Source organism: Triturus cristatus, chromosome 10, assembly GCF_964204655.1.
Source record: "Triturus cristatus chromosome 10, aTriCri1.1, whole genome shotgun sequence".
Taxonomy (NCBI): domain Eukaryota; kingdom Metazoa; phylum Chordata; class Amphibia; order Caudata; family Salamandridae; genus Triturus; species Triturus cristatus.
The window spans coordinates 324,945,783-324,973,596 of NC_140593.1; the positions used below are offsets into that span (position 1 = coordinate 324,945,783).

At 41.6% G+C, this 27,814-nt stretch overlaps 1 protein-coding gene across 1 annotated transcript in view; it reads right to left on the reverse strand.

Annotated features, from left to right (window-relative positions):
- MRC1 (mannose receptor C-type 1) overlaps positions 1-27,814 on the reverse strand; it is an 841,411-nt gene that overhangs the window by 625,032 nt on the left and 188,565 nt on the right. The window contains exons 5-6 of the mRNA XM_085631521.1: positions 17,332-17,445; positions 9,911-10,057 (exon numbers count right to left, since the gene is read on the reverse strand). Coding sequence (XP_085487647.1) covers positions 9,911-10,057; positions 17,332-17,445 — 261 coding nt within the window. The remainder of the gene's footprint in view (positions 1-9,910; positions 10,058-17,331; positions 17,446-27,814) is intronic.

Genomic DNA, 27,814 nt, shown 5'->3' on the forward strand with positions numbered 1-27,814 from the left:
TGAGATTATACTTGAGGAAGCAGGGTCAGAAGAAGATAGAGAGGGACAGATTGCGGAAGACCCCCGAGGAGGTGTAGGGAACATTCATGAGGAGCTAGGTGAAGGGACAAGTAGACAGCAAGAAGATTGCGTGTCGGAGACCCGAGGAGGGAGAGAAGTAGGGAAGTCTCAAATAGTGGTAAAAAAATCTGTGGAGAAAAAGAAAACTGCTGTGAAACGAAAACAAAAGGCACTTGAGACAGAATTGGATGATGAAAATGAACAAACAGAAGGTCGAGTTCTGAGAAAGAGAACTTGGATTGAAGAAAGGAATAAGAAAGAAGTAAGGCCGAAAAAGGTTGTGAAAGGAGATCGATGGCCTAATAACGGAGTTAAAAGACTGAGATACAGGATAATAAGAGCAAATACATCGAAAGCTGAACAAGTGAATGAAGTATCGAGTCAAACTTCAAAAGCTGAAGGAGAAGAATCAAAGAAATCAAAAGAACCAGTAGAAATAAAAAGAGTAAGAAGACCCAACCAAAAGTACAGATCACCGGAATGGTCTTATGTGACACTGTCTGAAGAAGGAAAAGAAGAAACAGTGACTCGAGATAATCCGGAAGTGGTCTTGAGAAAAGTGGTTGAGGAAGATACTGGTGAAATCCTGAAAGTACTCTTGACTGATATTGGAGAAGAGTCAGAGACTGGGGATTGTGATACTGGAGATCTAATACAGTTTGATGTTGAAGAAATTGGAGTGAAAAATGATGAATATCCAAACTGAGTAGAAGAAGGATTCACTTGGATTGAGTGAACGAAAAGATCTTTGGAGAAACTGAAGAGTTTGGAACAAACGTTGAAGAATTTGAGAGTTCTAATTTCAGTAGTGGAGTAGTAGAGGTTAAAGCAAAATAGAAAAATGGCTAACATAGAGAATAATCAAAATAGATGTGCCTTCTTTAAAAGGTGGTGTAGGATGTGCTGCTGCTGTACTGGATTATTAATGCTTCTATGGGGTGTTTTAATTTTATTAGTTACTTTTAAAGTAGAATTTGAGATGAATACAGAAAATATGACAAGTGTAGAGAAGAATTCACAAAGAGTAATTCCAATTAGAATGAGTAATACTTACATACATAAAGATAGGTCAATTAATAATTTTTCTAGTAATGTTTTTTCAAAGTTGTTATATGAATATGTGAAAACAATGGAAGTGAGGGATTGCTACATTTGTATGCAATTACCTGCATCCGTTTCAGAGGGTGTTACTTATCACCATTTGCCAGCTACATATGGTATTTCTTGTAGTATTTTAAGTAGTGTTTTTTATTTGTTAGGGAAAGTAGATTATAAGATGTCTAAAAGGGATAGTATTTTTGGGCACTTGCCAATGAACAAAGAGCTGAATCCAGCTAAAGAAGCTAACACTTTTGGTGAGATTTTTATTGAAGAAAAAGGATTAACATTAGATTATATTTTTAAGAATAATTTAACTTGCAGTCTGAAAGAAGAGGAGAGAGCTTTCCTGGATATGGTAGAAGAAAGGAGATTGAACATGCATGAGAAAGCAGGGAAATATAAAGTGAGTGAGACAATTTGGGACATTGAGATGGGAAAAGAGTTGAGAAATGGGGTTAGTCCAACTTTAGCTTTGGATACACCACAGAAGGGTAAACTTTGCATTACAAGAAAGAAATCCCAATATGATACATATTTTGTTGGAACTAGTGAGTGCCATGATACATACTTCATTGCAACAGGTTGGGGTTTCAGAGGTGGAGAAGATACAATTTTTCCAGGAGTGTACTATGTTTGTGGGAACAAGGCTTATTACAAGTTGCCTGACCATTGGTATGGCACGTGTTATGTGGGCCTAGTTTTTCCTAAGATTTTTCATACAGATAAAATAAGAGATGTAGAAGATATTAACTTATTAACACGCTTTAAGAGAGAAACTTGGTCTGAAATTGTGGGTGACATTTTTGGGGTTTTGATTCCAGCAGTGGGAATTTCTTTAAATGCTTATGGAATTCGGAAACTGTCCACAGTGGTTGATCGCTTATCGACAAATACCGCAGGAGGGTTTCTTTTGGTGAATACGGAATTAAGTGCCGTACGTGCCATGTCTATGCAAAATCGACTTGCCCTTGATATTCTATTGGCCAAGGAGGGTGGAGTCTGTGGAATGCTGAAAGTTCAACATTGTTGCACTTACATTCCTGATGAAAGTAAAGACCTGAAGGTCTATATCAAAAATATTACTGATTTGCATGAAGAATTAGTACCACTTGAAGCTGGGAGTTTGTGGACTAAAATAGCTAATAAGATGATAGCTGTTAAGGATTTTATTGCAAAAATAGGTAGTACTATTATAGGTAGAATATTGTTTCCTCTGTCTTGTATAATTGTTGCTTTGTTGATACTAAGATTAGTGTGTGTGTGTTATAAAAACAGGGGAGGGGAAAAAGAAAGTGAATAAAGAAAAGAAAAACAAAAGGTTGAAAAGAGAACTACGAGAAATTGAATTGGAAGAATTGAGGGAGAGTGTTTATTTGGAGACAAAGAGGGATGATGAAAGAGTGACTGGTGTGTAATGTTGTGTAAAGGGAAAAGACATTTCTGATTTCTCCTAAAATGGGATTACATTTTCACTAATTTTTTTGGGGGGTTTATTTGGTGATAAAATCACCAAAGGGGGGATTGCTGGAGCAGAGTTTTCATTTAGAAAATTCAGGGCCTTTTGAAGCTCTAGCATGTTTATGCGTTTTATTAATTTATTAATAATTAACAATTAATTATTTGTCTTGTGCAAGTGTGTTTATATTAACCAATCCGTTTGTCTTAACATAAGAGAAAGTTACACGAGGGTTAGCATGTGTGTGCTGTTTCTGTTTTAATAATAACGTGCAAGTTTTCATGTTTAAATGTTGCTATGTGCTGTTTATTTTTGAGCACAAAATGCTTTTCGAATTAATGCTTTTTATGTTGCAAAGCTAGATAAATACATTCACATAAGGGTATTAGTGGGGCTAACATTGTTTAATCACTATGCTGTAGTAACGTTTATTTTGTTTTTTTAAATTAAGATGGTCTATTGCGGCCTATGGAGGCCTGTACAAAAGATGGCTGAATTTTGAAGCCTGGCTGTGGCATATTCTGTGATGTGACAAGGGAGACCTCTGCTGGAAATGGTCCTGAAGTCAACTGACCATAGTCCTTTCTGTGAAATTTTCCATGAGGACATCAGCAGTCTGGAGGATCTCCAAAAGAAATGGAACGTCCTTGGTAGTCTCTGTGAAACAAAGGAGCCTTGGAGAAAACTTATGAACTGTGGCTCGATTGCTGAGGAGAGACGGAACTTATTAGATACATTGTAGTTTTTGGTTCCTGTTCCGTAGTTTTATATTTTGTGAACTTTTCCTGAGCGAAGATTTTCAGATGTAGCAATGATACATTCCTTCCTTCTCGCTTTGCTTAGTGATTCAGCGGATACTGCAAACTGTAATGTGTGTTTCCATTGTAGTTTTTACTATAAGAATGTTAGCCTAGGGAGGGTCTTTTGCCACTTGCCATTTTGCCTTGCTGCGTGAATCTACGTTGCTGAGGATCGATGCTAAAGGGACTTCGTCTTGAGAGACTTTACCGAGAGACTTGTCCTGACCAGTTCTGACACTTAGTTAGAATAGGTAACTATGAGAAATGATTTACTCTGATTGATTTACTTTGACTAATTTAGATAAAGCAATATAATTTTAAACATGGTGTTGGATATTCATTTTTGTCAATTATTGGGTTTATATTTTTGATCATTATTGTACATGTTGTATAGATTGTGTTAGGATAGTCACAAAACCAGGTCTTATCGACCTCGATATAGATGCTGGGTGATCAGGAGGTTTTCTTCCCACAGGTTTATTGCTGGTAGAGTTTTTGAATGTATGTTAGTGAAATGGGCCCTAGCGTATGATGAATGTATGTGCGTGTAACTGTGAGATTACTCTATCCGTGGTAGTGGGAATATTTTAGTTACCCAGATCTCTATCAATGGCTTAGCGATTAGCTACACAAAATATGTGAATCCAGTTATGAATCGTTCACTATAAACATTATTTGTAGACTAACATGCAATAAAATAATAAAGGGGCAGCTGCAAAATGTTTTTTAAGAGTGTTCTAAAGTGTTTTTCGATTTGGGAATGGAAGCTTTCCGAATCCCATAAGGAGTTTTGTGACTCATTCCGAATCACAATTCAGAGGCATGAAACGGATATTCCCTGAAGTTTGTGAGTCACAGTGCAATGTATCTATGTTCGAGAATGCATTTGCATTAAAAAAAACATCGACAAATTACTAACACCTCAAAGGAAAGCTTCTCCATTGTGAATTGTGTGGGGCACCCTTGGGTAGTAGGCAGTGGCCAAAAATCTAAAATGATACTATTTATTTATGAAATTTTATATAGCGCAAACATGACCCATGAGGGTATAAGAGCGCTTTACAGGGGGGAGGAGCACAAAACAGGTAAAAACACAGGAATAATCGCAAATCCAATAGAAATACAATCAGAGAAGAATAACAAATTGTGGAACAGGACCTCCATAGGAGATCAGTGGGATGGTAGTCATGATAAACAAAGGGTAAGATCAATCAACACAGGTTATGATCTTAGGCCAACCAATTGCTCATCAGAAATGTTTTCACTTCTATTATGAAGGATTCTGTGGATAGAATCAGACAGAGCTAAATGTATATGTTAATAATTCTCAACTTTTTTTGTTGATTTGGCATTCTTCTCAGCAAAAAACAAAGGCGCTCAAATAGGCTGCTTCTAAAAAGGCTGAGGGAATGCCACAAGACAATGGAGCAGTTTTCCCAATCTTTTCAAGTAAGATTAAGTTCTTGCTACTGCAGCACTCCAGACAAAAACAGCACACACTGGAAGCTGTGAGAATGTTCCCTTTGGGGCCTGTAACAATAGCTAGAACCCGCAAAGTGCAGTGCATATTTCCAGGGCCTGGAAATTAAATGCTACTAGTGGGCCTACAGCACTGATTGTGAGAATTGCGAAGAGATCGGACCCCCAAGTTTTGTGTCTTTGGAATCATAACTCAAAATCCCAATTTATTGTGAAGTCAGATTTTAAATTGTAATTCTGAAAATGCCACGTTTGGAAGGTTGGCTATTTCTTACTTTAGCCATTTGGTGCCTTCTGACTGTCTATGAATACACATCAAAGGTGCGTAACAGTTGGGCTTTGTGCATTAATTCTAGACAGCCTAGGGAGCCTAGGTGAGACTGATGTGCCATCCACATCCTTATGGGCCATTCAGAGCAGGATGTGATGGAGGAGCTGATACTTACACCTGGATAGGCTGTGTCCTGTTTGCACACAAAAGACTGCATACCCCCTGTAGTGTATAGAGCCATGGCAGGGAGAGCAGGAACTCTGTGCATTCAAAGGTATCTCTTTGAAGTTTCCCAAACTTCAAGGGCACAACTGGGTATAAGTACTGGACTTCTGAACCTACCACTTCAATACACTTCAGGACCTGTGGTTACACTGCCGGTAAGAAGGACTGTTGTGCTGATGAAAGCACTGCCACTCTGCTCGACCGCTACTCTGCTGGACTCCTGCTCTGCTGTTCTCACCTGCTGCCTACTGCCTTTCTTATCTGGGAGTGAGAAGGACTGGACTTGCATCTCTCCAAGCCAGAACCAAAGTGACTTCAAGGGCTTGCTGGCTTCCCTCCTGTTTTGAAGTTTCAGGGACATCAAAGACTTCCAACCACCCCGCTACAGCACCTGGACTCTGCCATCTCTATTTCTTGCTCTACCAAGTGGTACCAACCCAGTCCTGGACCCTTGGAAGTGGGTATAAATTGCTTCTGAAACAGAACTCCACACATCAACGCTGTTACATTGCTCAGAACCGGGGCATCTCGCTCAACGATGACGCATCACCGCTGCTGCAAGGATCAGGTGCATCGCTTCGCCGACGTATCTTCAACTTTACGTGCCTTGATGTCGATGCATCACCTTCGGCCTTCGACTTTGACGCAAACAAGGTGCGTTGAAGCCGGCCAAGGTTGTCCCCTATATCCGACCCACACTCCATAGCAGCAGGCCTGAACTTTTGGATTTGACCTGGTCTAACGCAACCAGATAGCCACTGTATGCACCTTATCCTTTTAACCACTAGATTTCAGTTTATTCTTTGAAAATGTATACCTCTAGTTATACTCTTTGGAGTTTTGTTGTTTTAATCATGTATTTTCAATAAATTAAGCCCAATTGTTCCAACTAGGTGTGGTATCTTTTTGTGTGATGTTTTCACTGTTTTACTGTTTAAAGAGTTGCACAAGTACTTTACACATTACCTCTTAAGTTAAGCCTGACTGCTCTGTGCCAAGCTACCTGAGGGTAAGCACAGGTTAATTTAGAGTGTGTATCTAAAGTACCATGACTAGGATTGTGGTTCATGCTTGGGCAGGGTGCATACCTCTGTCAACCAGAAACCCAATCTCTAACAAGGCTCATAATAGGAACCAGGATAATGTCTATAGTAGCAATCATTGTCTATTACAACCACAGGTTTTTGTCCAGCTGTCATCTAGAGTAATCTCTGTATGAAGTTAACTTTGCTAATAGTATTTTCAAATTAGCTTTGGATATTGTTCATGAAAACTGGGCAATGGCCTGTCCCCAAATATCTTTGAAACAAGAGTCACAAGAAGAGACTCCACAGTCTTTTCAACATTGCTAAGACTTTGGGGCTCTTCCTTTGCAATCATTGATATGATGCCACAGAATGGTACTCCTCAGGAAGTATTTCCTTAAACGTTTTGCTTTTTCATCCTCGAATTTGCTGATTTTCTTGTACTGGCCTTAGGGCTTTGGGCACTTTCCCACTGTAAATGCAGTGTGAAAGTGCATGCACCCTTTCTACACGTTAGGAATTGGTGCTACCCTGATGTTTTTAAGCATGTCACAAGTCTACCATTGCATGCCTGTGTGCACGTTTGCACTTATCGTGTTGTTAAACTTGTGTCCACCCTGCCATTGCAGGTCTGTGTGTGTGCAATTGCACTTATGCTCAGGTAGGCCTTTCTAAATCACTAGCCTACCCACCACCTATGAGGTTTGCTCTTCCCATAGGCTAACATGGAGAAATGGTTGAAATGACCTCAGGTTGCAATAGTGGATTACAGTAGAGAGGCCTCATAATGTTTCCTAGCATTGGATTTGCAATGACAAACCCTTTCCTGTGGTAGAGGTGGTTTTGCCATTACTAGCAGAGAAATGCCACTTCTAGAAAGTGGGTATTTCTCTGCTCTAAAAATCTTTGTGTGCCTTACAGTTGACTCCATACCACACTGGTAGCTGGGGGAGCACATATGGGCATTCCTCAGCCACAGCTATAAAACACAGGGCATGCAACTGGAATGACAGACCTCGACCATTTGAGGGCCTGGCTGGATAGATTGGAGGAAGTGGTTTTGACACTTTGCCTCTGAAAGCCAGATCATTGCCCCACTAAAGATTATGACCTGCGTTCTGCAGCCTCATGGCAGACAGGACTGGCAAAGGGAGACCCTCTGATCCACCCCCACTTCAAAGGCACACTACAGTATAACTACTATTGGCATACTTCATCAGGGGAGAGATACATTTGTGGCAATGTGGAACAGGCGAAACTGGACTGTATGGTGCACACTGCCAGAGGAATCTGTTGGCCACCCATGCACCCATCCTGCATAGTGGCTGGCCTGGGCTGGCTGCTGTGTGGCACCCTGAAGTGTGCTCTCAAAGGGCTTTTTGGAGTGTCCCCTGTTCTTGTACATCTGTTACAAGGGAACCACATAATCTACTTGCGACACCTGGAGAGCGGTGCCCTCTTAGATTCCCAGCTTGTCTGTTGGATCACAACTGGTAGATCGGCGTGAGTGTGGAGCTAAGAATTGTGCCTGGAGACCGGATTGCCTTGTGCAGAGCCCCAGGAGTCTTGCCCACATCTAAGGTGTGTGCCCCCTGCATCTAGGGACCTCAACAGGCTGGTGAGCGGATTTACTAGTCGCAGGATCCAGCGTGCCCCGCATCGTCGATCGCGCTGCATCTCTCTTGTGGAACACGCCGACTGTATGCTCATTGCGTGCGGTGTCCGATTCACAGTTTGGGACCCTCGGAGGTGGGGGTGTAACCGTAGTAGTGTATCATTTTACCTTGTGCGACATTGCTGATCTTTCACCTGTGTGTGGGACCGGAATTGCCTGGTCTGACAGTATCAATGCTCACCAGGCGTTGAGCCTAATTTCCAGGGATGTACGGACTTTGTGACTCTTTGTTGTGTGTGAGCGGAATTGTCTGATGTGACCCATATCAACATGCACCGTACATTGTGCCTCATTTACAGGAAGGTACTGAGAGTGCAACTCTTCATTGTAGGAAGTCAGAATTGTCTGGTGCGACTCGTGTCACCATGCACCAGATGTTGTGCCCGGTTTGCCTGGGTGCGACTCTGATTGATGTGTACCTGATGGGGTGTCTCTTCCTTCCAAGAGGTTCATCTGCTTCATTCCTCATTCATCGATTATTCCCTTTTTGGCCCTCAGTGTGGTTGACCAACTGCCCTCTCCTCACCTGGCCCCCAATGACAGTGTGTTGTCAGGTAGTATTACCCGGCTTGGGCCTGGGTAGTGAAAGTGATTGACCCTGCTGACGGAACACTTCCGAGAGCAATCAGAAGAAGGTCAAAAGACTGTGTGACTACCCCTGTGCTTTGCAGAACTGAGCTGGTGTTGGAAGGCCCTTGTGCAGCCCCTTTTGAGTGACCGACTATTGCACTTAGCCTGCTTCTGCTCTGCATCCTGTGGGTGAATTTTGAGAGTGGGGGCCAAATCCCCATTTGACAACTGGGGGCCAAATCCTCATTTGACAACTTCCTCCTAATAAGTTCCACTACCTACCCCCAACTGCTTCTTGGGCACCCTGACTAAGTGTGACTTCAGCAGCGTGTGGCCTAGTATCAGAGGACGGGCTGGTTATCTCCAATCTGTGGTTGTAGGGTAGTCAGGGTGAGTTGGAGGGTGAAAGAAGACTTGGAGCACAGGGTCTGCAGTGTGCTATCATTTGACCTGCTGAGTAGCAGTTGCACTACATTACGGTGCTGTGTGCTTAAGTGGGCCAGCGCGTTGCGTACAGACCTGCCTGATATCCTTTGCACTACGTATTAGTGCTGAGTGAGTGTGTGTGGGAGTGACAGTCTGCGTATCACCTGTGAGTAAAGACACTGGCCAGCGGTGTTGCCTTACACATTGATTTCTTGCCAGAAGAACGCTATGCCTGACATTGGTTTTACCCCTGCGGCCTCTGCCCGTGGTGCTGCTAAAGTGTTATACTTCTTTGCATGTACATATTTCTGATATTGTTGTGACCTGGATGGCACACTATAACTGTGTGGTATTTAATTATAAGAATTGCCAGGATAGGCCAAGGTTCAACAACATGTTGTACCGCATAAGGGTGCTGAGGGGTAGAATAGGATCTGTGCACAGTGTGCCTACTATTGGTGTCATTTCAACATGGTTGGGGCTAGTAATGCTTATAACATTTCCAAGTGTGATTTATGCCCAGAAATACATGATGTTCATGTTGTGTTGATTACTGTTTGTGTTAAGTACAAAAGTTATTTACATACATCACGTGTGAAATTTCCTTAGTGGTGCTCAGTGTATTTATTGTGAGTGAGTGCTGTGCTAATGCTTTACACATTGCCTCTGTGATAAGCCTGACTGCTCAGTGCCAAGCAACCCAAGGGTGAGCGTCAATTATACAGTGAGTGTAATCATCAATCCCTGACGAGAGTGGTAGGTTCTGCCTGGCTAGGGCCTCGCCTCATCTAACTAGAAAGTGCCACTTCTACCAATATCTACCTGAAGGAATAATGAAAGTGGAAGAAGTGATGTTTCCTTTTTTGCAGATATACCCCAGTTTCTGAGCACACTCTTTATTTTCCCATTTTGCTCCTTTGCCAGGATTGAGTGTGACGCAGGCTTTTCCGGGAGCTGCAGACGGGCTTCCTGAAGAACAGACAAGTGCAAAAAAATTATTACTGATCAGATTGACAGTGCAAATTAAGCTTAGAAACTCTATGTTATGCATATTAGGAATGACATACATTAGAATGAAAAGAAACCTGTAAACGTTGTGCCTTCACAATTGTTTCTCAATCATGGTACCCCACCACCTGAGCGCTCTGTTCTCTTACCCTATCAACGGCTCTTCTTTAAATGGATGTCCTTTCAGATGCATGCGTATGCATTGTCCCTGAGACCATGTACACTTTTTTGAACCACCCCAGCAGTCCACGCAAACTGATTCTACAGCAGTGGTAAACTAATTGAGTGAAACTTAAACTCTTAATTTGCAGGCTTATTACTTAGATGTTTCTCCCTGTAAGAATTAATGAATTCCTCAGACATGTGTCACGTGCCCAGATTACTTACTGGAAATAATTACTCCCAATCAAGGTCTTCTACATAGAAAGACTGACAGTGTGAGCTGTAGCCTTGCCTGGGAGATATATTCCTAATACCCCACCCCACATTCTGAGTAATACCAAGCCCCAATTGTGGACGGATATGGTTTGGGGGAGAGGGAACATCATGAATGTGACATTGATGTCTTCAAGTGACAATGGATACCTATAATTACTCGTTGCATTAACTTTTCGTCATCACCATCCCTATAGAGTAAATATTTATATAAACCCTGTGGAAGACACAGGGTGAAGCAAAAAAAAATCGGCAATGCTTCCTGAGAATATTGACAAAAGTGGTAGACTAAACGGACACCTTTGAAAGAACCTTAGGCCTAAACCTGCAGAGTGAAACCCACCATCAGGAGGACCCTGGTGGACCAACCCTGAATGTATCCTGATTAATAGGCACCAGCAGGGGAATAATGCAGGCCCCTCCATCCCTTGTGATGCAGGGGGGTGCTAAGGCCTTCAGGACCCCCAGTTCCCCAAGGGGAGTCCCCATTCAGCCAAGGACCAATGAATATATGAGATATATGAAAGACTCAGGGGAAGTGCTTAATTTGAGCCAGTAGTTTCTGGTGCTCGGCACTGACACTTAACTGTCAACATGTGCACTTATGAGAGTCTGCCAGATGGTAGCGATGTTTGTGTAATATACACATGAGTACAACAATTATTGTTTATTAATACAATATACATTAGAAATTACTACTACCTGCGCCCCAAGATATTGCTATAGTTTTGGGTGCCTGGAATATTCTGAATTGCCACACTTCTAGGAGTGTGAGGGTCAGTAGTTGTGTTGGTACTATCATTGGTTGCAGTCAGGGGCAATGGATGGTACAAGCTACAGTAGGCTCCTGGTAAGGTCTCTGATCCTTTTTTCCTGCAAATTAAGCACTGCCAACCCCACATCCGCTTCTGCATCCCCTCAGCAATGCCCAAAGACTACAAGATAACACACCGAGATTGCATCAACAATCACAAAAGTGGAATCGCCATCATAAGCAAGGAAACTTTCCGCTGCACCAACACGGCATACAATGCCACCCCAATCATGGAACATCTCAACTTCCAACTCCACACTGATGGCAAAACCACCATCAGAAGCACCCTCACATACAGCCTGCCAGGACCCTACCCCAGCTACAGCAACACTATCCCTGACTTCATCGCCCCGCTCGCCATTGACTCCAATAACGACATCCTCCACGGAGACCTCAATTTCCACCTAGACAACCCAGACAATGGCCACATTACCAGCTTCATTGAAAGCATGAATACCCCAGGCCTCACACAACTAGTCACCAACCCCAAACACATTTCAGGACATACGCTTGACCCTATCTTCATGGGCAGCAACAAAGTCAAGTACAGCCCTATCACTGAACTCACGTGGACTGACCACTTCATCATCCATTTCACCATCACAGCCCCCCCAAGCACCACCACCAAAATACCCAACACCTCTCACTGAAGCTGGAACAAAGTATCGGAGAGCCAATGGACCAACACCCTCAACTCCTTCCCCTGCACACTTCTACCTACCAAGAACATTCTCCTAACAGACAGCCGACAGAGTTGCCCCGATCAACCCCACCAAACCAAAGAGACCCTTCAAACAGGCCAGCTGGTGCACCACAGAACTAAGAACCACCAAACGCATCTGCAAGCAACTTGAAAGAAGGTGACGCACCAGAAAAAAATGCAACAGACAGACCGCCCTTCAAAACATCGCTCAACCAATACCATCCACTGCTGAAAAAGACGTAGAGGAGCACCCTAGCCCACCCCACTTAGGCCAGTTGCAACCACAGTAAATAACTATTCAACATCGTCAGAGAGTTCTACAACCCTGCAGCCTTGGAAAACATCAGCACCCTCTCCCAGAAACTCTGCAACAACCTAACAGATTTCTTCCATGACAAGATTTCCTACATCTACAAACACTTTGAGCCCCAATCCACTGTTGCCAACATCCTCAGCCTCATCTTTCCCACAGATACAAACCCCGACCTCATGCTAAGCACCTGAGACCTGCTCACTAAAGAATTTGCCACCAGTATCATGGACTGCATCCACTCAGGAGCACCCACAGACCCGTATCCCCACCACATCTTCAACCTTGGAAGTAAGTCGATCAGCAATGAACTCACCACCATCTTCAATGCATCCATCACCACAGCAACCTTCCCCGACAAATGGAAACATGCCGAAGTCAAACCCTTTCTCAAGAAACAGTCCGCCGACCCCAGGGAACTCGCGAACTACTGGTCCATCTCTCTGCTCACCTTTACCACCAAGGTCCTGGAGAAAAACCATCAAGCACCAACTCACAGAACTCTCTAAGAACAACAATCTTTTGTACATCTCCTAGTCAGGATTCCGCACCAGCCACAACACAGAAACCACCCTCATCGCAGCCACAGATGACATCAGAGCCCTATGTGACCAATTTGACAGTGTCTCCCACCACACTCTTATCAACAGGCTCCACCGTATCAGAATTCAAGGAGATGCCCTCATACGGATCACCTCCTTTCTGACGGGGGGAACCAAGAGAATACACCTTCCTCCCTTCACTTCCGAACACAAGAGCATCACCTGCGGTATCCCTCAAGGCTCATCCCTTAGCCCCATCCTGTTTAACACCTGCATGACCCCCCCTGGCCAACATCATCAGATCCCACAGAGTAAACATCCTATACTACGCCGATGATGCCCAGCTCATCCTCTCGCTATCAGAAGAGTCCTCCACTATGAGGGCCAACTCCCACAGGTGCATGACGAAACTCACGGAATGGATAAAATTAATGCTGCTATACCCGCTGTATTCCAAATGTACCTCATGTAACTGTGAAGCGATCTGATACCCAAGGGTCACGTTCGCGCTATATAAAACTCTATAAATGAATAAATAATAAATAAATAAATAAAATAAAAGGCAACTGTCTGAAACTCTGCAAGGACAAAATGGAAGTACTGATCTTCTGAAGCAACTCCTCCCTGTGGAACAATTCCTGGTGACCTTCCGAACTAAGACTCTCACCCACGCAGACAGAACATGCCCACAACCTCAGCATCACTCTGGACAGCTAGCTCACTATGAGAAACCAGATTAACACAGTCTCCAATCACCTGCTTCCTCACACTCCGCATGCTCCACAAAGTCTTCAACTGGCTCCCCTTCAACACTAGATGCACCATCAACCAAGCCCTAGTCACCAGCCGGCTGGACTATGGAAATGTGCTCTATGCAGGAATCACTTTATAGCAATTGAAGAGACTACAGGCCATGCAGAACTCAGCAGCCAGACTCATCCTCAACCCCCCCAAGTGCAGCCACATCACCCCTTACCTCAAGAAGCTCCACTGTCTCTCCATTCAGAAGAGATGTCACTTCAGTATGCTGATCCTCACATACAAAGCCCTGTACAACCAAGGACCAGCATACATCAACCAAGAACTGATCTTCAATGAAACCTCCAGAAACCTGTGCTCTGCCGCCCTTCATCTTGCTCACACCCCACGCATACATCAAAGCTACAGCAGAGGTTATTCCTTCTTCTGCTTCGTGGCCAAGTCCTGGAACGACCTTCCCCCTTCACCTCCGGTCCTCATCCTCGCTGCTGGAATTCAGTACGGGACTCAAGGCCTGGTCGTTCGACTGAGCCACACTGCCGCAGCAGCAACCTCAGGTGGTGATTAGCTGTGCTCTATAATTGCGTTGTGATTGATTGATTAACACTTAAGTGTGCCACCATTTAATTGAAAAACACATCAGATGGACGCGCATGCCGCCAAGCGCATGCCTCTGACAAGAATATTAAATAAAAATCAAGCCTCTTGTCAATTCCTCTTTGCATATATCTTACTGGGACCCGAAAAAGGAGCAGCAAATTTAATAAGAAAATAGCCCAAAAGTGAACTGAAGAAATCAGCATCAACTAAGGGCTAGTTGCAAACATCCCCTGAAAGTGAATGTGCTCTCCCTCAGCAAACCACATGCGTTTTGTAGACGTCTGTGAGATCATACATTTTGTAGAAGATATTTGTTTATTTTTATGAATGTTTGACTCTCCATGTTAGCTACTTACAGGCATGCCCCGCTTTCAACAATGCTTAAATCCCGCTGTACTTCTCTAGCAAGACACTATGGAATGGGCCCTACATGTTGACTAATAGGAGCTACACAGTTTTTTTCCTGTGTTTTAACCAGCTTTCTCAACTAGCCATGCTTCAGGTATTTCCCCAAAGTGCTGTATATACTGGGCTCAGTATGTTGCTAACTAATGTTGCTCCTCATAGTGGTCACTGAAAAGGCAGCTTCGTTGCCTCGCTATGCTGATACCAGGATTAGATAGGTATCTACTATTCAACTTATGCAGTTTTATGGCATCAAAATATCAGTTACTGTTGAATGCTAGTATGGAAAAGGCCTCTGCTTCAAACCTTGCAGTGAGCTCTTAGAAAGTTTTGGAATTGCAGCAGCCCTATTATTCAAGAATAACCTTCTTGGTGGTTCAAAGTATCCTCGCTAGGCAGGAGTCTCTTTTGTGATGTATTTATTGTGTTGTCGGTGTGAGTGTGTTGCACAAATGCTTTATACATTGCCTCTGGGATAAGCCTGACTGCTCTGTGCCAAGCTACCAAGGGGATGAGCACAGTTTATCATTGGTGTATAACTTACTTGCCCTGACTAGAGCGGTGGGTTCTGCCTGCGTAGATGCATAACGTAGCACACCAGAAACTCAAATTATAACAGGCACTACTTGTTAATTTGGTCTTCGCAGTCAGAACATTCTTTCCCATCCTTGAGTTTCCTGTGAATGCCAAAAGTATTCTGAAAATATACTCTATTTTACTCAAACATCTTCCTTGGGAGCAGTGATCTGCTTCTACCATGCTCACAATGGTGGCATGTGAGCTGTAATGGACAAACTGCAAATTCTGGTTCTGGAAATGTGTGGTAGGAATGGAGATTTCCATAATCAGCAACACTGAGAAGAATTTTTGTTAAGCTACCTGTGCCTGGTTATTATGGTAGAGGAAGAAGATGAGATTTCATAGGTCAGAGTCAATGTTGAATTGAATGCTGTATTGCTTAGAAAGACTGTGGGTTGTGAGGTTTACAATAATAGGCACCAGGTGTGGATTTGCCGTAAGCCCTAAGAAAACATGGGAGCTTCAAGTGGTAGCTGGTGCATATCCTTCCTTTGTCGGGTTGAGTAACCACCTGTCAATACAAATGTTCTGGATCCAAGTGTGAAAGGGGAAGTTAGCTTAATGGTGCCTGGTTCTCTACAAGAAGCCTATTGTGAAAGATGAGAATTGGTGTGATACATGCATGTGTGTGTTGGGGGGTGGCTCTTTATATGCAGGGCCAGACTGGGAACCCAAAGCACCCCTGGCAATTTTGTCAAATGTCCCACACCCGAGGGGGGCGATTAGGGGCAGCTTGAAGCACTGCTGCTTAACAAAACTGGCCCCCAGCACTTCTGCTTTTGTTATTGGAGACAATATTGCAGCATTGCTGCAAAGCCTGCTCTCAGTAACAAAACAGACTCCCCACTGATACAAAACTGGCCCCCACCCTTCCAGCCAGCCGGGCAAATGCCTGATGGCTTCTACGGCCAGTCTGGTCCATTTTATATGTAATACAGCTAGGGTTAAGTGATAACAGGCTAAAGGAGTTATATGTTGAGTGTCTTCCCATGAAGCTTGAAGAAAAAGAAAGGCTTTAAAGGTACCTTTAAGGCTTGTAACAGGTAACAGTGAATTCATTAATACAATTAAGAGTCTGCTTGTTTCCCTTTCAGAATAGCAATCTTAAAGCAGCTCATAAGGGTTGCTGAACAATGTTGAAAAGTAGGAATGCTACCTAAGTATTGACATTTTAATCACAGCAGACTTTGACGTCATGACTAATGTGAGTTAATCTTTTTGATTTACTTATCTAAAGTATGGACGTCTATGTTTTAATTAATCAAAAAACTGTTACAAAACATATTTTAAAAATTGTTCCTTCACAACTTTGTGATTTTTTAAAATTGAGTTTGAGGGCTTATGAACCCTAAGACGTTTATAAAATGTACAAAAAATAAAATCACAGGAGTAAACTTCCTTTCAGTGTAGGGTTGTTGAATAATCCTTTGCAACGTGCACCACATTAAGGGGTAAATTCTTCACCCAAACAGCTTTTGCAAGAAAATACTCCCGTGAAAACTATTTGTAGAAATAATGTCCTGCAAGTAAGCAAACTGCTAAAAGTGCAAAGCTTGTCAAGTTACACAACTTCGAAGCAAAGGTTGAAAATGTGCACACGCCTACTTTAAGTGATGCAGTGAAAATACAGTACATTCTACTTACCTCTAAAGGTATTTTGAGAAACGCATCTTTCTAGCCAGGCTAGAAAGCGCTTACCTTTTTTTGTTAAATATTTTTGGAAGAATAGACAGAAACATGTTAAAAAATAGAATGAATCAATTTTAAGAAATATTTTACTTATTACAGATATCTAGAATATAATGTTTCAAAACAATGTTGAAAGTATTCTAGTTAGACAGTTTATTTAAACAACCATCAAAATATAACCAATACATCTAGGATTTAACACTATTTACCAATGAATTACCCCCAAAACCCAAATGTATCCACTTTACAATTGTGTACATGTGTGTGCAATGTTTTTTGCAAACTCTTATATTTATACTTTTAGCCTTGTATATCAATATTAATTGATTTGATAGGTGATGGTGTTTGTGAAAGTTACATTTAATTGGGAAACATTAGTCATAGTTTCATCAAACGTACCTGGTGCCCAGTTGAGGTATCTGAATGGACTTCCACCACTCCACTGCCATCCGCTGTTGAAATTAAGGCTATTAAGTCCTATCCACACTGGAGTCTCACCGTTATTTGTTAGTCCTACATAAAGAAATAACAAAAAGTATCTTCGGTAAGAAACATCTTAAGTTACTCAGCTTAACTAACGAGATACCATATTCATTTGGAGAAACTCTTTAGCTGCAAGTTTTTAATTCCAAGAAAACTATAGTGATGTTGGCAATGTTAATATGCAAAGATGTGATGATGATCTGCTGGTATAGAAAGATCTTAATCACAAACAGGTACGCTGAATGCTTAATGATATAATATGCAAGTGATGACATTTCTAGTTTTCTATTTGTTAAGACACCACAATCATTCTACAGGCATGAGTGTTACATTTCCACCGCATTCGTTTAATAGCATTTTCTGATTTCATTGGTTGGGCACTGGTGAGAAAGAAATCTTATCTCACACAATGTATGGGGATGGTACAAAAGGAAGAAAAAGAGCAACAACAGAAAGAGAGGGACTAGGAAGCACTGTTGTGTTAAGACAAGAACCCTCACTCACCCTAGGGTGACATGCTTCATCATAGGGTCTCCCCTTCACACTGGGACCGCAAGAGAGTATCTTGTGGACTCTACCAGATGTTGGTACCACAAGGTTGATCCATACCATTGAAAGTATGGTTTTCACTTTTCAGATTTTTTATCTCAAGCAGAGTGACTTATAGTTTGGATCCTGAGGATTGCCATGAACCTGTGAGGTCTATATAGGCAGAAACATGTTGACCAGATTATAGAATAGGGGAATATCCATACCCAAGCCTCTATCCATTGGGGGCGCCAGAATAAAATTTGTCTTCACCCACCAGGAGATAGTTTTAATTTACACACACTTTTTGTTAGCTCTCTGCCCCTCCCTCCCCACAGAAAATAGAACTAGTAGTGCGGTTGACAGCAAAAAAAACCCCGCTCCTCTCCTACGGGAAGGTAGAAGCCCACACTGGGTACCTTGCAGTTCTAGTGTGAAGAAGGGACCCTATGATGAAGCATGTCACCCTAGGGGGAGTATAGGTTCTCGTCTTAACACAACAGCACTTCCTAGTCCCTTTCTTTCTGTATTTGCTCTTTTTCTTCCTTTTGTACCATCCCCATACATTTTGTTAGATACTTTAAGTGGAGTAGTACATTGGATGGTGATAAGTATTCCAATTAGACCCTCTTTTGTGAGATACCCCGAGAAAGAAATCTTCCCATAAATTATTCAAGGCAGCCAGTGCATCTGACAGACAGTCTCAACTTTAATTCAGTTACACAATGTTACCTTTCACGCATTTCTGTAAATTGATTTATTGCATGATGCCTATTTTGTCTGAAGGAAAATGCTTCATTAAAATATAAGAACAGGTCATTACGAGTCACTTTTTTGTTCAGAATGTTAGAGAAGAACAAAGAGAAGAACGTTTTAAAGTAGCAAAACTATGGCAGATTGTCGAGGAGAAGAAATGTATATTTCAAACAAATTAAAAACTCTTATAATTTTAAAGTGGATGATTTATTTTTACTGTTCTATTCAGTCTGTTATGCGCAGAACCACCAAGTGGCCAGTGTCATGTGGGAAACATTTCAACACGTCTGGTCTTTCATCATTCTAGGACCTGCTGCCTTGATTTTACAATTGTCAGAACTGGCCTGTTAATCCCAACATGCAAAATTATCTTGTCCAAGTAGTCTAGGAATGGCTGAAGTTGCCAGACATGATATGGGGTCCAAAGACACATTAGCTCTCTTATGTATGACCGTGTGTCGCAAGTGTGAATTACCTTGTAGCCAATGCTACACATCACTTGGTGCACTCATAATGCATAGTATTCAGCCCCTCAAATAGATATCAACACCTGCTCACCTGATGCACAACACTTGTCCTACCCTGACACTCAAAACCTAGTGTGCTAATGAGACACATGAGACTCTGGTGAGGTATATCGTCTAGCACTATTGTGAAGCACATCATCCATTGCTCTCCAGATGTGCATCACTAGAGCTCCTCTTAGTCATATCATGTGGTGCTTTCCTGGTGCACAGGAACCGTGTTTGCCTGCTATTATTCACCATCTGACCACATAAACCCTCCTATGATCTTTATAGGCACATCACCCTATGCATCAGCTATCCATAATGATGAATGTAAATGTGTGTGTGTGCTACGGTGGTTCTTGCTCTGTGCGCCAACTAAATGTTTGTTGAACTTTGTGAACATGGAGCTATGAATCAGTGTTGAAAAGGATACTCATATGCTTTATCTGTGTATAAGCCCTAAACCAAAGCTAAATATATAGGGTTTTCAATATCCAGTATTCAAATTCAATTATTGAAGGCTTGCAAGGATTCCAAACTTAATTTTGGGAAAATGCTTTCAATTCTCAATTTTATACAGCACTGCATATTTTAGTTCAAATCTAGTCTAGGTATATAGTACCTTTTTACGAAATACATACTGTTGTTTAAAATTTTTAGCTTTAAATGTTTTTGAGTTTATTTATTAACTAAAAATTAGGTACATCCGGAATATTACCTGTCTGTAGAGGTGTGCGAATTTAGGCAGTTTCACTTATCCCTGTGGTTTCAAGGTTTTATAAATATTTCCAACTTTTTAAAATTCATGAAGTTGGCACAAAGATTTAAAATGATACTGTTGATTAAACATCTTTCAAAATCTAACTTTTGCAGAATAATTCTTACTCAATACAGCTTTGGCAGGGGAATTTTTATATAACACAGATGCTTTGGGAGGAAAAATCAACAAAAATGTAATCGACTCGAGAGGCTTATGAAGTCACAAAAACTTTGGATTTTCATGAAGTTGTGAACTTCGCACATCCCAGTCAGTGGAATTTAACCTCTGCACATTCCTAAGGAACACATTAGTCTCAACAAATGCATTGTTTCGCTTTCAGGAATTACTTCCTTAGATCAAACCCCAGCCCACCGACAAGGTCAATAGAAATAGTTCAGGAACCCCCCCCCCCAACTAATTTAATTCCATTACTTTTACTTTAACAGCTTTGCTTTGATTTGTCTGCTATCAATTTGTCTTGTGCATTTGGACTTTGACTTAAAATGTAACTAAATTGTTTAAAAACTATTTAGAAATAATGACTAAAATGTAAAGAGTATGTAAAAGTTAACATAAAAAGTAACAATGCATAAGAAGAATTCAAATTAATCCATTAATGCAACTTTTAAAAAGTGTGTGATTTGGTGCTTCCCGATTCATGCAAAAGAACCACTTTAATAAGAAAAGTAATTTATTTCAATGCATTAATTATAATTAGATAGAAAAACCATAATAAAGCAATGAATTTTAGGATAAACTATGGAGTTCTAATAATTTTAAATATAATTAAATATATCTAAACCATCTAAACACAGATATTGCAATGAGTTATAGAAGGTTTAGACAGGACATACCGTAGCTTAGTTTAGATTAAATGAAAATAAGCCAACAGACTTCATTAAAAAATATTTATAAGAACAGTAATAAGGCATTTTACTACTAATAGGGTTAGGATCTTGTTAGAGTCCCTTAAACATTTGAACAGGGGCAGTGCTAGCAACCTATAGTTAAAATGAAGGTCTCAATTATGAGGTATAGTAAGCAATAAATAGACCTAGAAATAGTACACATAAAAATAATATAGTAAAGGTAACTTTTTTTAAAGTACGAGGGAGTTGCAGTGAAGGTACTCTGAAATTATGGAGTTGAGAGAATTCAATAAAAGTTAAGGCACTCAGGTAGCAGTAGTGAAATTCTCTTATGTTTTGCTATAATTAGTTACTAGCACTTGTAGAGTGTACACATGCTACTGGTGTGGCCTGTTGGGGTTTGTTGGCAATCCATGAGTGTGATAACTTATTAGCTGAACTATCAGCATTCACCGATTGAATGGTTGCGAAAGGCTCAAGAACTGGATCATTGATAGAATATCAAAAACTAAAATATTGCATTTACAGAATATCAGAAACACAAATATTGTGTGGACAGAATATCATGTGAAAGATATTGAGGACCAAAATATTGGGCCAGGAATTGCAAATGGTAAGTATACATCTACTATTCTTAACTCCACATCTACGTACCTTGAAGATATATATATCGTCAAGTACATATATGTGGAGTTACATATAGTAAAACTTGGCTGACCTATAGAAATGTACCTCTACGATATTTTTGTCCTTGATATTCTTGACACAATATTTTGTCTCATATGCTGTTTTTACTCCGATATTTTGTCACCTCAAGAACTAATACCAGGGTGATGGTGTTCCTAAGGGCCAGATGTCCAAAGCATTTTTGCAGTCCGAAATAGGCCATTTGCAGACTTGGGCAGTTTGCGATGCTTTTTCAAATGTACATAAGCACAAATTGCAATTCGGTAACATATTACGAATCATAATTTGTGTTAGCGATTCGGTATTTGGAAGGGTCGCATTTAGGGCGTCATTTCCAAATACTGAATTGGTATCGTATGTATTACTTTACTGCAATGGTATTCTGGTTGCAAAACAGCAATACTTTTACCACCAGTTCAAAACTAGTGGTAACCCATTCGTGAAGGGGAAGGGGTCCTCTGTGGAACCCTTCCCCTTTGAGAATGTTAAAAAAAAATTTAAGGACAGGCATGGACCACTGCCTACTCCTAAAAATTGAAACTTTTAAGTTTAATTTAGTTCTCTTTAAATGTAGCTCATTTTCTTCTGCGTTTAAAAATAAGTTTGCTTTATTTAAAAGTAATCACAGAGATGGTAGTCTGCTACCCCCAGCAGGCCACCATTAGTGTGATGGCTGTGATAATGTGGAAATCTCAGGGTAATCTCTATTTGGAAAATGTAGAAAATGTGGCGCCATTACCTTTAATTACCATTACGCTTGTTTCCGCTCAAGGTGATTGATCTTGGCCACCTTATATGGTCCCAAAAAGCTTCTTCATGAATATGGAAAAATAATCAAATGCAAATAAACATTTTAGCCAATAATGAGAGTTGTGAGTAGTTTTGAAGGGATTTAGTTTCTTATTAATATTGAAGAATCTCTGACTCTTCATTCATTAGTCAGGCATCAATTAGGTTACAGAATTGATAACAGAAAATAAAGTTAACAGAGCGCATATCATAAATTGCATACAGCACGCTCCATAATGGAAAGAATCCCTATTCTAAAAAAATGGGGCACAAATGATGTCAGTCAGAACTCATTAAGAGTTCAAGAACAGAAGCAAGAGTGAGATTAGCATTAAGCTAAACCAATAATTAATAATTACAGAATCTCTCATAAAGAGAAATAAAGCATAGAGCAAATAAGTCTTAGCAAGCCAGTTAGTCAAAGCTTAGGGATTTTAATAAAAGTCAGAATGAAACAAAACCTGATTCTAGTCTGCCTTTGTCTGCCTCAGTTCTGCTCTCCATCAAGGTCTGCCCTCTCCTTCCCTGCATCTGCACATCACATCTGCTCTGCTCCCTTCAGTTCTGCATCAAAGTCTGAAACTCCTGTGCAGCCTCCCATCTCTACATCTGTCTGATTCTGCCTCTCGCAAAGGTCTCTGCAAGAGTTCTGAAACTCCTAAACTAGGAACACTTTTGCATCAAAAATAATGTTGCAAAGCATGTGGCATGAGCTCCATCTTCATCCAATTGCATTTTCCAAAGGACACCTCCACCTCTCTGCTGTCTGTGCACGTCATTAATCAAGCAGGCGAGAATTCTGACCTCATCTAACCTTCTTTTAAAGAAACATTTTATTTTAATTAAACACATAACATTAGCTGCAAAAGATTGTATTAATTAAGCAAGAAACATTAAACATAACATGATAATGCACGTTTAAAATATGTGTGTTTTCCATTCTCTCTAAAGCAAAGAATTAAATGATGCTTTGTTTAAACATTTCCAGCAACTAAATAGATAAGGCTCCAAGGTTACACACTGTATAATATGCGAAGCATTCCCCCTTTCACATGGAGAGAAAAAATCCTTTGCTTTCAGAGCAACACCTAAATCACTTGCTGTTTCTGTGTTTCTACATTTTAAAATGTCATGGTAATTCTAATACAATTTATAGTCTACTAATGCACAAATTTAACAATTTTACAAATTAAAATCACATTCTATGGTGAGAACAAAATCTAAACTAGCCATATTAAATTCAAGCTATGAATTAATTGGGCAATGTTTTACATGGGTTGCCAAGTGAAAAGCGTCTGACTAAAGCCTGTGAATATCAAAGCCTCATGTTTTCACTTTGCAGCACCAAATGACTGCATATCACTTCAGAAATGCAGTTTCATTTCTGAAGCTCAAGGCAGATTTGCCATTAGTGATGCTAAATTCTGAAGAAAATGTTTACGTTCTTTCAGCTGCGATTCCTAATGGATCAACAATTGCGACCTACCTCATTAATATTCATGAGGTTGGTCAATTTTCAAGACACTAGGAATCACTGTTTCAAAATGTTTTCTTATATCAGCAATAACAATTTTCTAATGGCGATTCGGTAAGAATCGCAGTTAGGAAATCGCAATTCTAGATTTTTGTCATCTGACCCTTAGTGTATAAAAAACGTAGTACATGCTGTCTTCAATGCAAACATATATGGCCCTGTAGAGCATGTTTTAGTGAGTGGAGTAAAGTTGGAGAAGGATAGCATGGCTATGGTGGCAATGTATAGTGCTAAGAGCAGCGCAATGCCCAGTTATTGACCTTTGCATCTGTGGTATTTGGCCTTTGGCATTGTATGCATGCAAAGAAAATGAGATAACAGACATGTGGGTTGTATGACTTACTCACCACAGAGGCCAAATATGTATGTTTACTTCAGTAGTATACATGGCCAAGTGGTGACTGTAATACTGTGCACCTGTTACCAAGCATCTCTGTTTATTTTGTTGTTGGATGACACCACATTGACATCACTATGTCCTTTGGTGCTATGATAGTTTCATGAGAATGTGGAGTTGATGAGTCTGTTGGGCTCTATAGCAATTATTGTGTTTGCTGCTTCATAGAATAAGTGGTCATAAGAGTTAATGAAGTAGAGATTCACCAGTTGGTATTATACACATTTTTTTACACTCTTTAAAAAGAAAATTGAAACACATAAACAAACTTAGGCCTCATGTTAGTCAGTGAACAGATATCTCCATGGTTTCCTGTCAAGCTAATCCCAATACATCACATAAGGCATACCACAATACAGTCAGTTGTTTCAAAACATCACATGACATTGGAATAATATGAGGATACAGTTAATGAGTAAATCAAAAAGTGTTGATTCAGGTTTCAAACAGAAATATTATTAACCATCTGTATCTCCATCTTCATCAGGGCTGTCCCCTCTCACTGCTGGTATTTGCTCTGGCAATAGACCCCCTGGCTAAATGACTTCAAAAGAGTGAAGAGGGGAGAGGTCTCCCACTGCATCATGGAGCATATGCAGTCTCACTATATGCGGATGGTGTCCTCTTGTATATATGTGACATACGCTTGGGAATCCTAGAGATTACAGGTATACTAGAGGAATATAAGAGGGCCTCAGGACTGGGAGTAACTTGGCAAAATCATGTGTCTTTCAGCTTCAAGGTAGCTGTCCTTCACAGGAAATACTTGTCGGGGACCATATGGTGAGATGGGAACCTCGTATGTTTCGGTATTTGGTGGTAAATATATAACATAACACCCAAGATCTTATGGATCAAAATGTCACCAGTGCCATTTCCTGTCTCTGTCCGCAAATCGCATTCTGAAGCACCCTGCCACTCATGGTGCAGGGTCGCATATCCCACCCAAAAAATGGTAGTGCGGATCTGGCTCCTGGATTTCTTTCATAACTTCCCAATGTTAATATCAAGATCCGCTTTCCATGCCTTACATTCGATGCTGGGAATTTTTTGCGGAACCAAGGGGAGGAGTCGAGTGGCACTGCGCAACTTGCAATTGCCAGTGGATGGGGGGCTTAGGAGCGCCAAACTTTGAACATTGCTATCTGGCGGCACAGCTGCAGGGGCTGGCGAGGTGGCTGGCAGTGAGGCAGACCGAAGAAATAGGCAGACAGTCAGGGACTACAGCAGAGGCGATGATATAAGAGGAATTGCTCCCAGGAGCGGGGATCCCCCAAGAGGCAAATAACCTAGTACAATTTACCTGCAATATTTTTCAGAGGACATGCAAGTTATGGCATACCTGATACTGTATTCCCTGGCAATAGGGATCTTCGCCATAGCACCATTTCAGGAACGCAAAGGGTGGGATGGCCTGGTGACGTGGCCAGGTGCCGGAGTAGGCACCCTTGGGGATTTGTTCCGAGAGGGTGTTCTCATGCCATTTGGCCCACTATAAGATGAATATGAGTTGCCAGCAGGCGACTTTCTGGCCTTTGGCAGATTGATAGCTGAGTTGGGCTGTCTATGGAATGTCACAGACAAGGAACTAGAGTGACATCCCCTTGTACACACTTTGCACATCATGGGAGGTGGCCGCAGCCTGGTCACTTGATTTTCCAAGGTGTTAACGCACGCGATAACTGATCCCCTACTAGCGGCGTGTAGAGGCTGGGAGAGAGCTATTGGTCAGGACTTGACACCCAAAGAGCGGAAAGGAGCCACACACTGTCCACAAAAAGTGTCTCACAAAACTAAGTTCGACTATATTCAACATAACACATTGCATAGAGCTTACCTCACCCCTGTTAGCCTCCACAAAATGTTTCAAGCCTCCCACCTCTGCCTTAGATGTCATGCACACAATGCAGATTTAGCACATATGTTCTGGATTTGCCCAGCAGCAGCAACATTGTGGAGAATGTGCTACAGACACACTTGCAACACTGACAGGTCGAACAGACCTACATACATCAGAAGAGGTGATACTAGGCCTCTATGTATGAAGAAAATGCCAAAAGGTGACCACCCGATTCATAGACCTAGCACTACGTATAGTGACCCGCTTGATAGCAATGCACTGAAAAGTGCATACCATCCTGAGTAAACAGCACTAGCGAGCAGGGACATTGAAATGGAGTAGGTTGGAAGTAGTGGCACTAAGGAGAGAGGAGATTAGGGGATTAAGAAGAATTCCCATGGCGGGATTGTGGGAGAACATGCTGCAAGAGCTACAACTACTGTACAATACCTAATCAGAAGAATAGGTGATAAGTAAGCCTGAAGAGCGCATCTGCGAAATTTCGCTCATCCCAGCTTGTCATCGACACCCCTAATAGTATTCCCCAAGTCCCAAGGACCTCCTGCCCCGGACCACATCACAGGACCGCCCAGTGATACAAAACACCCTTGGAAGGAGAGGCGATGAGGGGGTACGCATACTGGCACACTATAGAAGTAGATTCACATTAAGATGGGTGGGATGTGCCTCAAGGAAGAGAGATGAGGAAGGCCTGCAGACACCTAAAAAGTGATTCTGCTGTTGAGATCTGAAGTTGAAGTTGTTTATTAAAAACTGTATATGCCATATTGAACCATTTACTCCTGCCAATATCCCATGGTGGCCACACATATAATCTTAAACATACTTTATATTATGATATTCCACATGTTGTATTGTAATGTGACAAAACTAATAAAAACGTTTTCCCCCCAAAAAAATCTGTATCTCCATCTTTGTTATTTGGTACGCTCTTAGGAACCAGGATACAATCCCACTATCTCACCCACAGTTCTATATCTTCCTGTAACTTTTCATCAGTTCTACTACTCTTCATTTGAATCTCTTCTGCCAGAGACCACTCAGTAACATCCCTTTCCCAGTGGGCAGGCAAGGGTGCCCAATGCCCCATCCACGTAATAGCCACACCTCATCTAGCCAATACCAGCTCCAGCTGCAGATATTTGGAGGACATCTTTCTTCCCTTGGGTCTCGCCTTATTACCCAGCAGGCAAAACGGAGGTGGGAGAGTTTCATCCACTGCCATGGTGTGTGTAAATCTATCCACTACCTAGATCCAGAAATCATTCACTAACGGGCAGCCCCAGGCCAAATGCAGAAAATCTGCACCATTAATGTTACAACGAGGGCAGGAAGAGGCCAAAAGTCAATATCACCCCTAGTGTGACAGATACAGGAGGGGCCACCGGGAAAGTCCTCCAAGTCTCCCTGGCTAATTCGGTCAGTCCTGCATACTGAAAAAAAAGGCCAGGTCCCACACTGAACTCCTGCCGGGCACCCTCAGATGAAATAAAGATTTTGTTCGGGTACAAGTTGCCCCAGGTATCACAGCCACTTTCCCGCCATGTCTGATATGTCATATTGACATCCATGAGGCAAAGTGGGGCAAGTATCTACATTGTTAACTCCCTATGGAGGGGGGTCCTACGGAGAACCACATGCACCATCTGTTGCCACAGCCTGGCTTATTTGCTGGACCACATAAGGTCGGTCTGTTGAGTCCCTGGCAC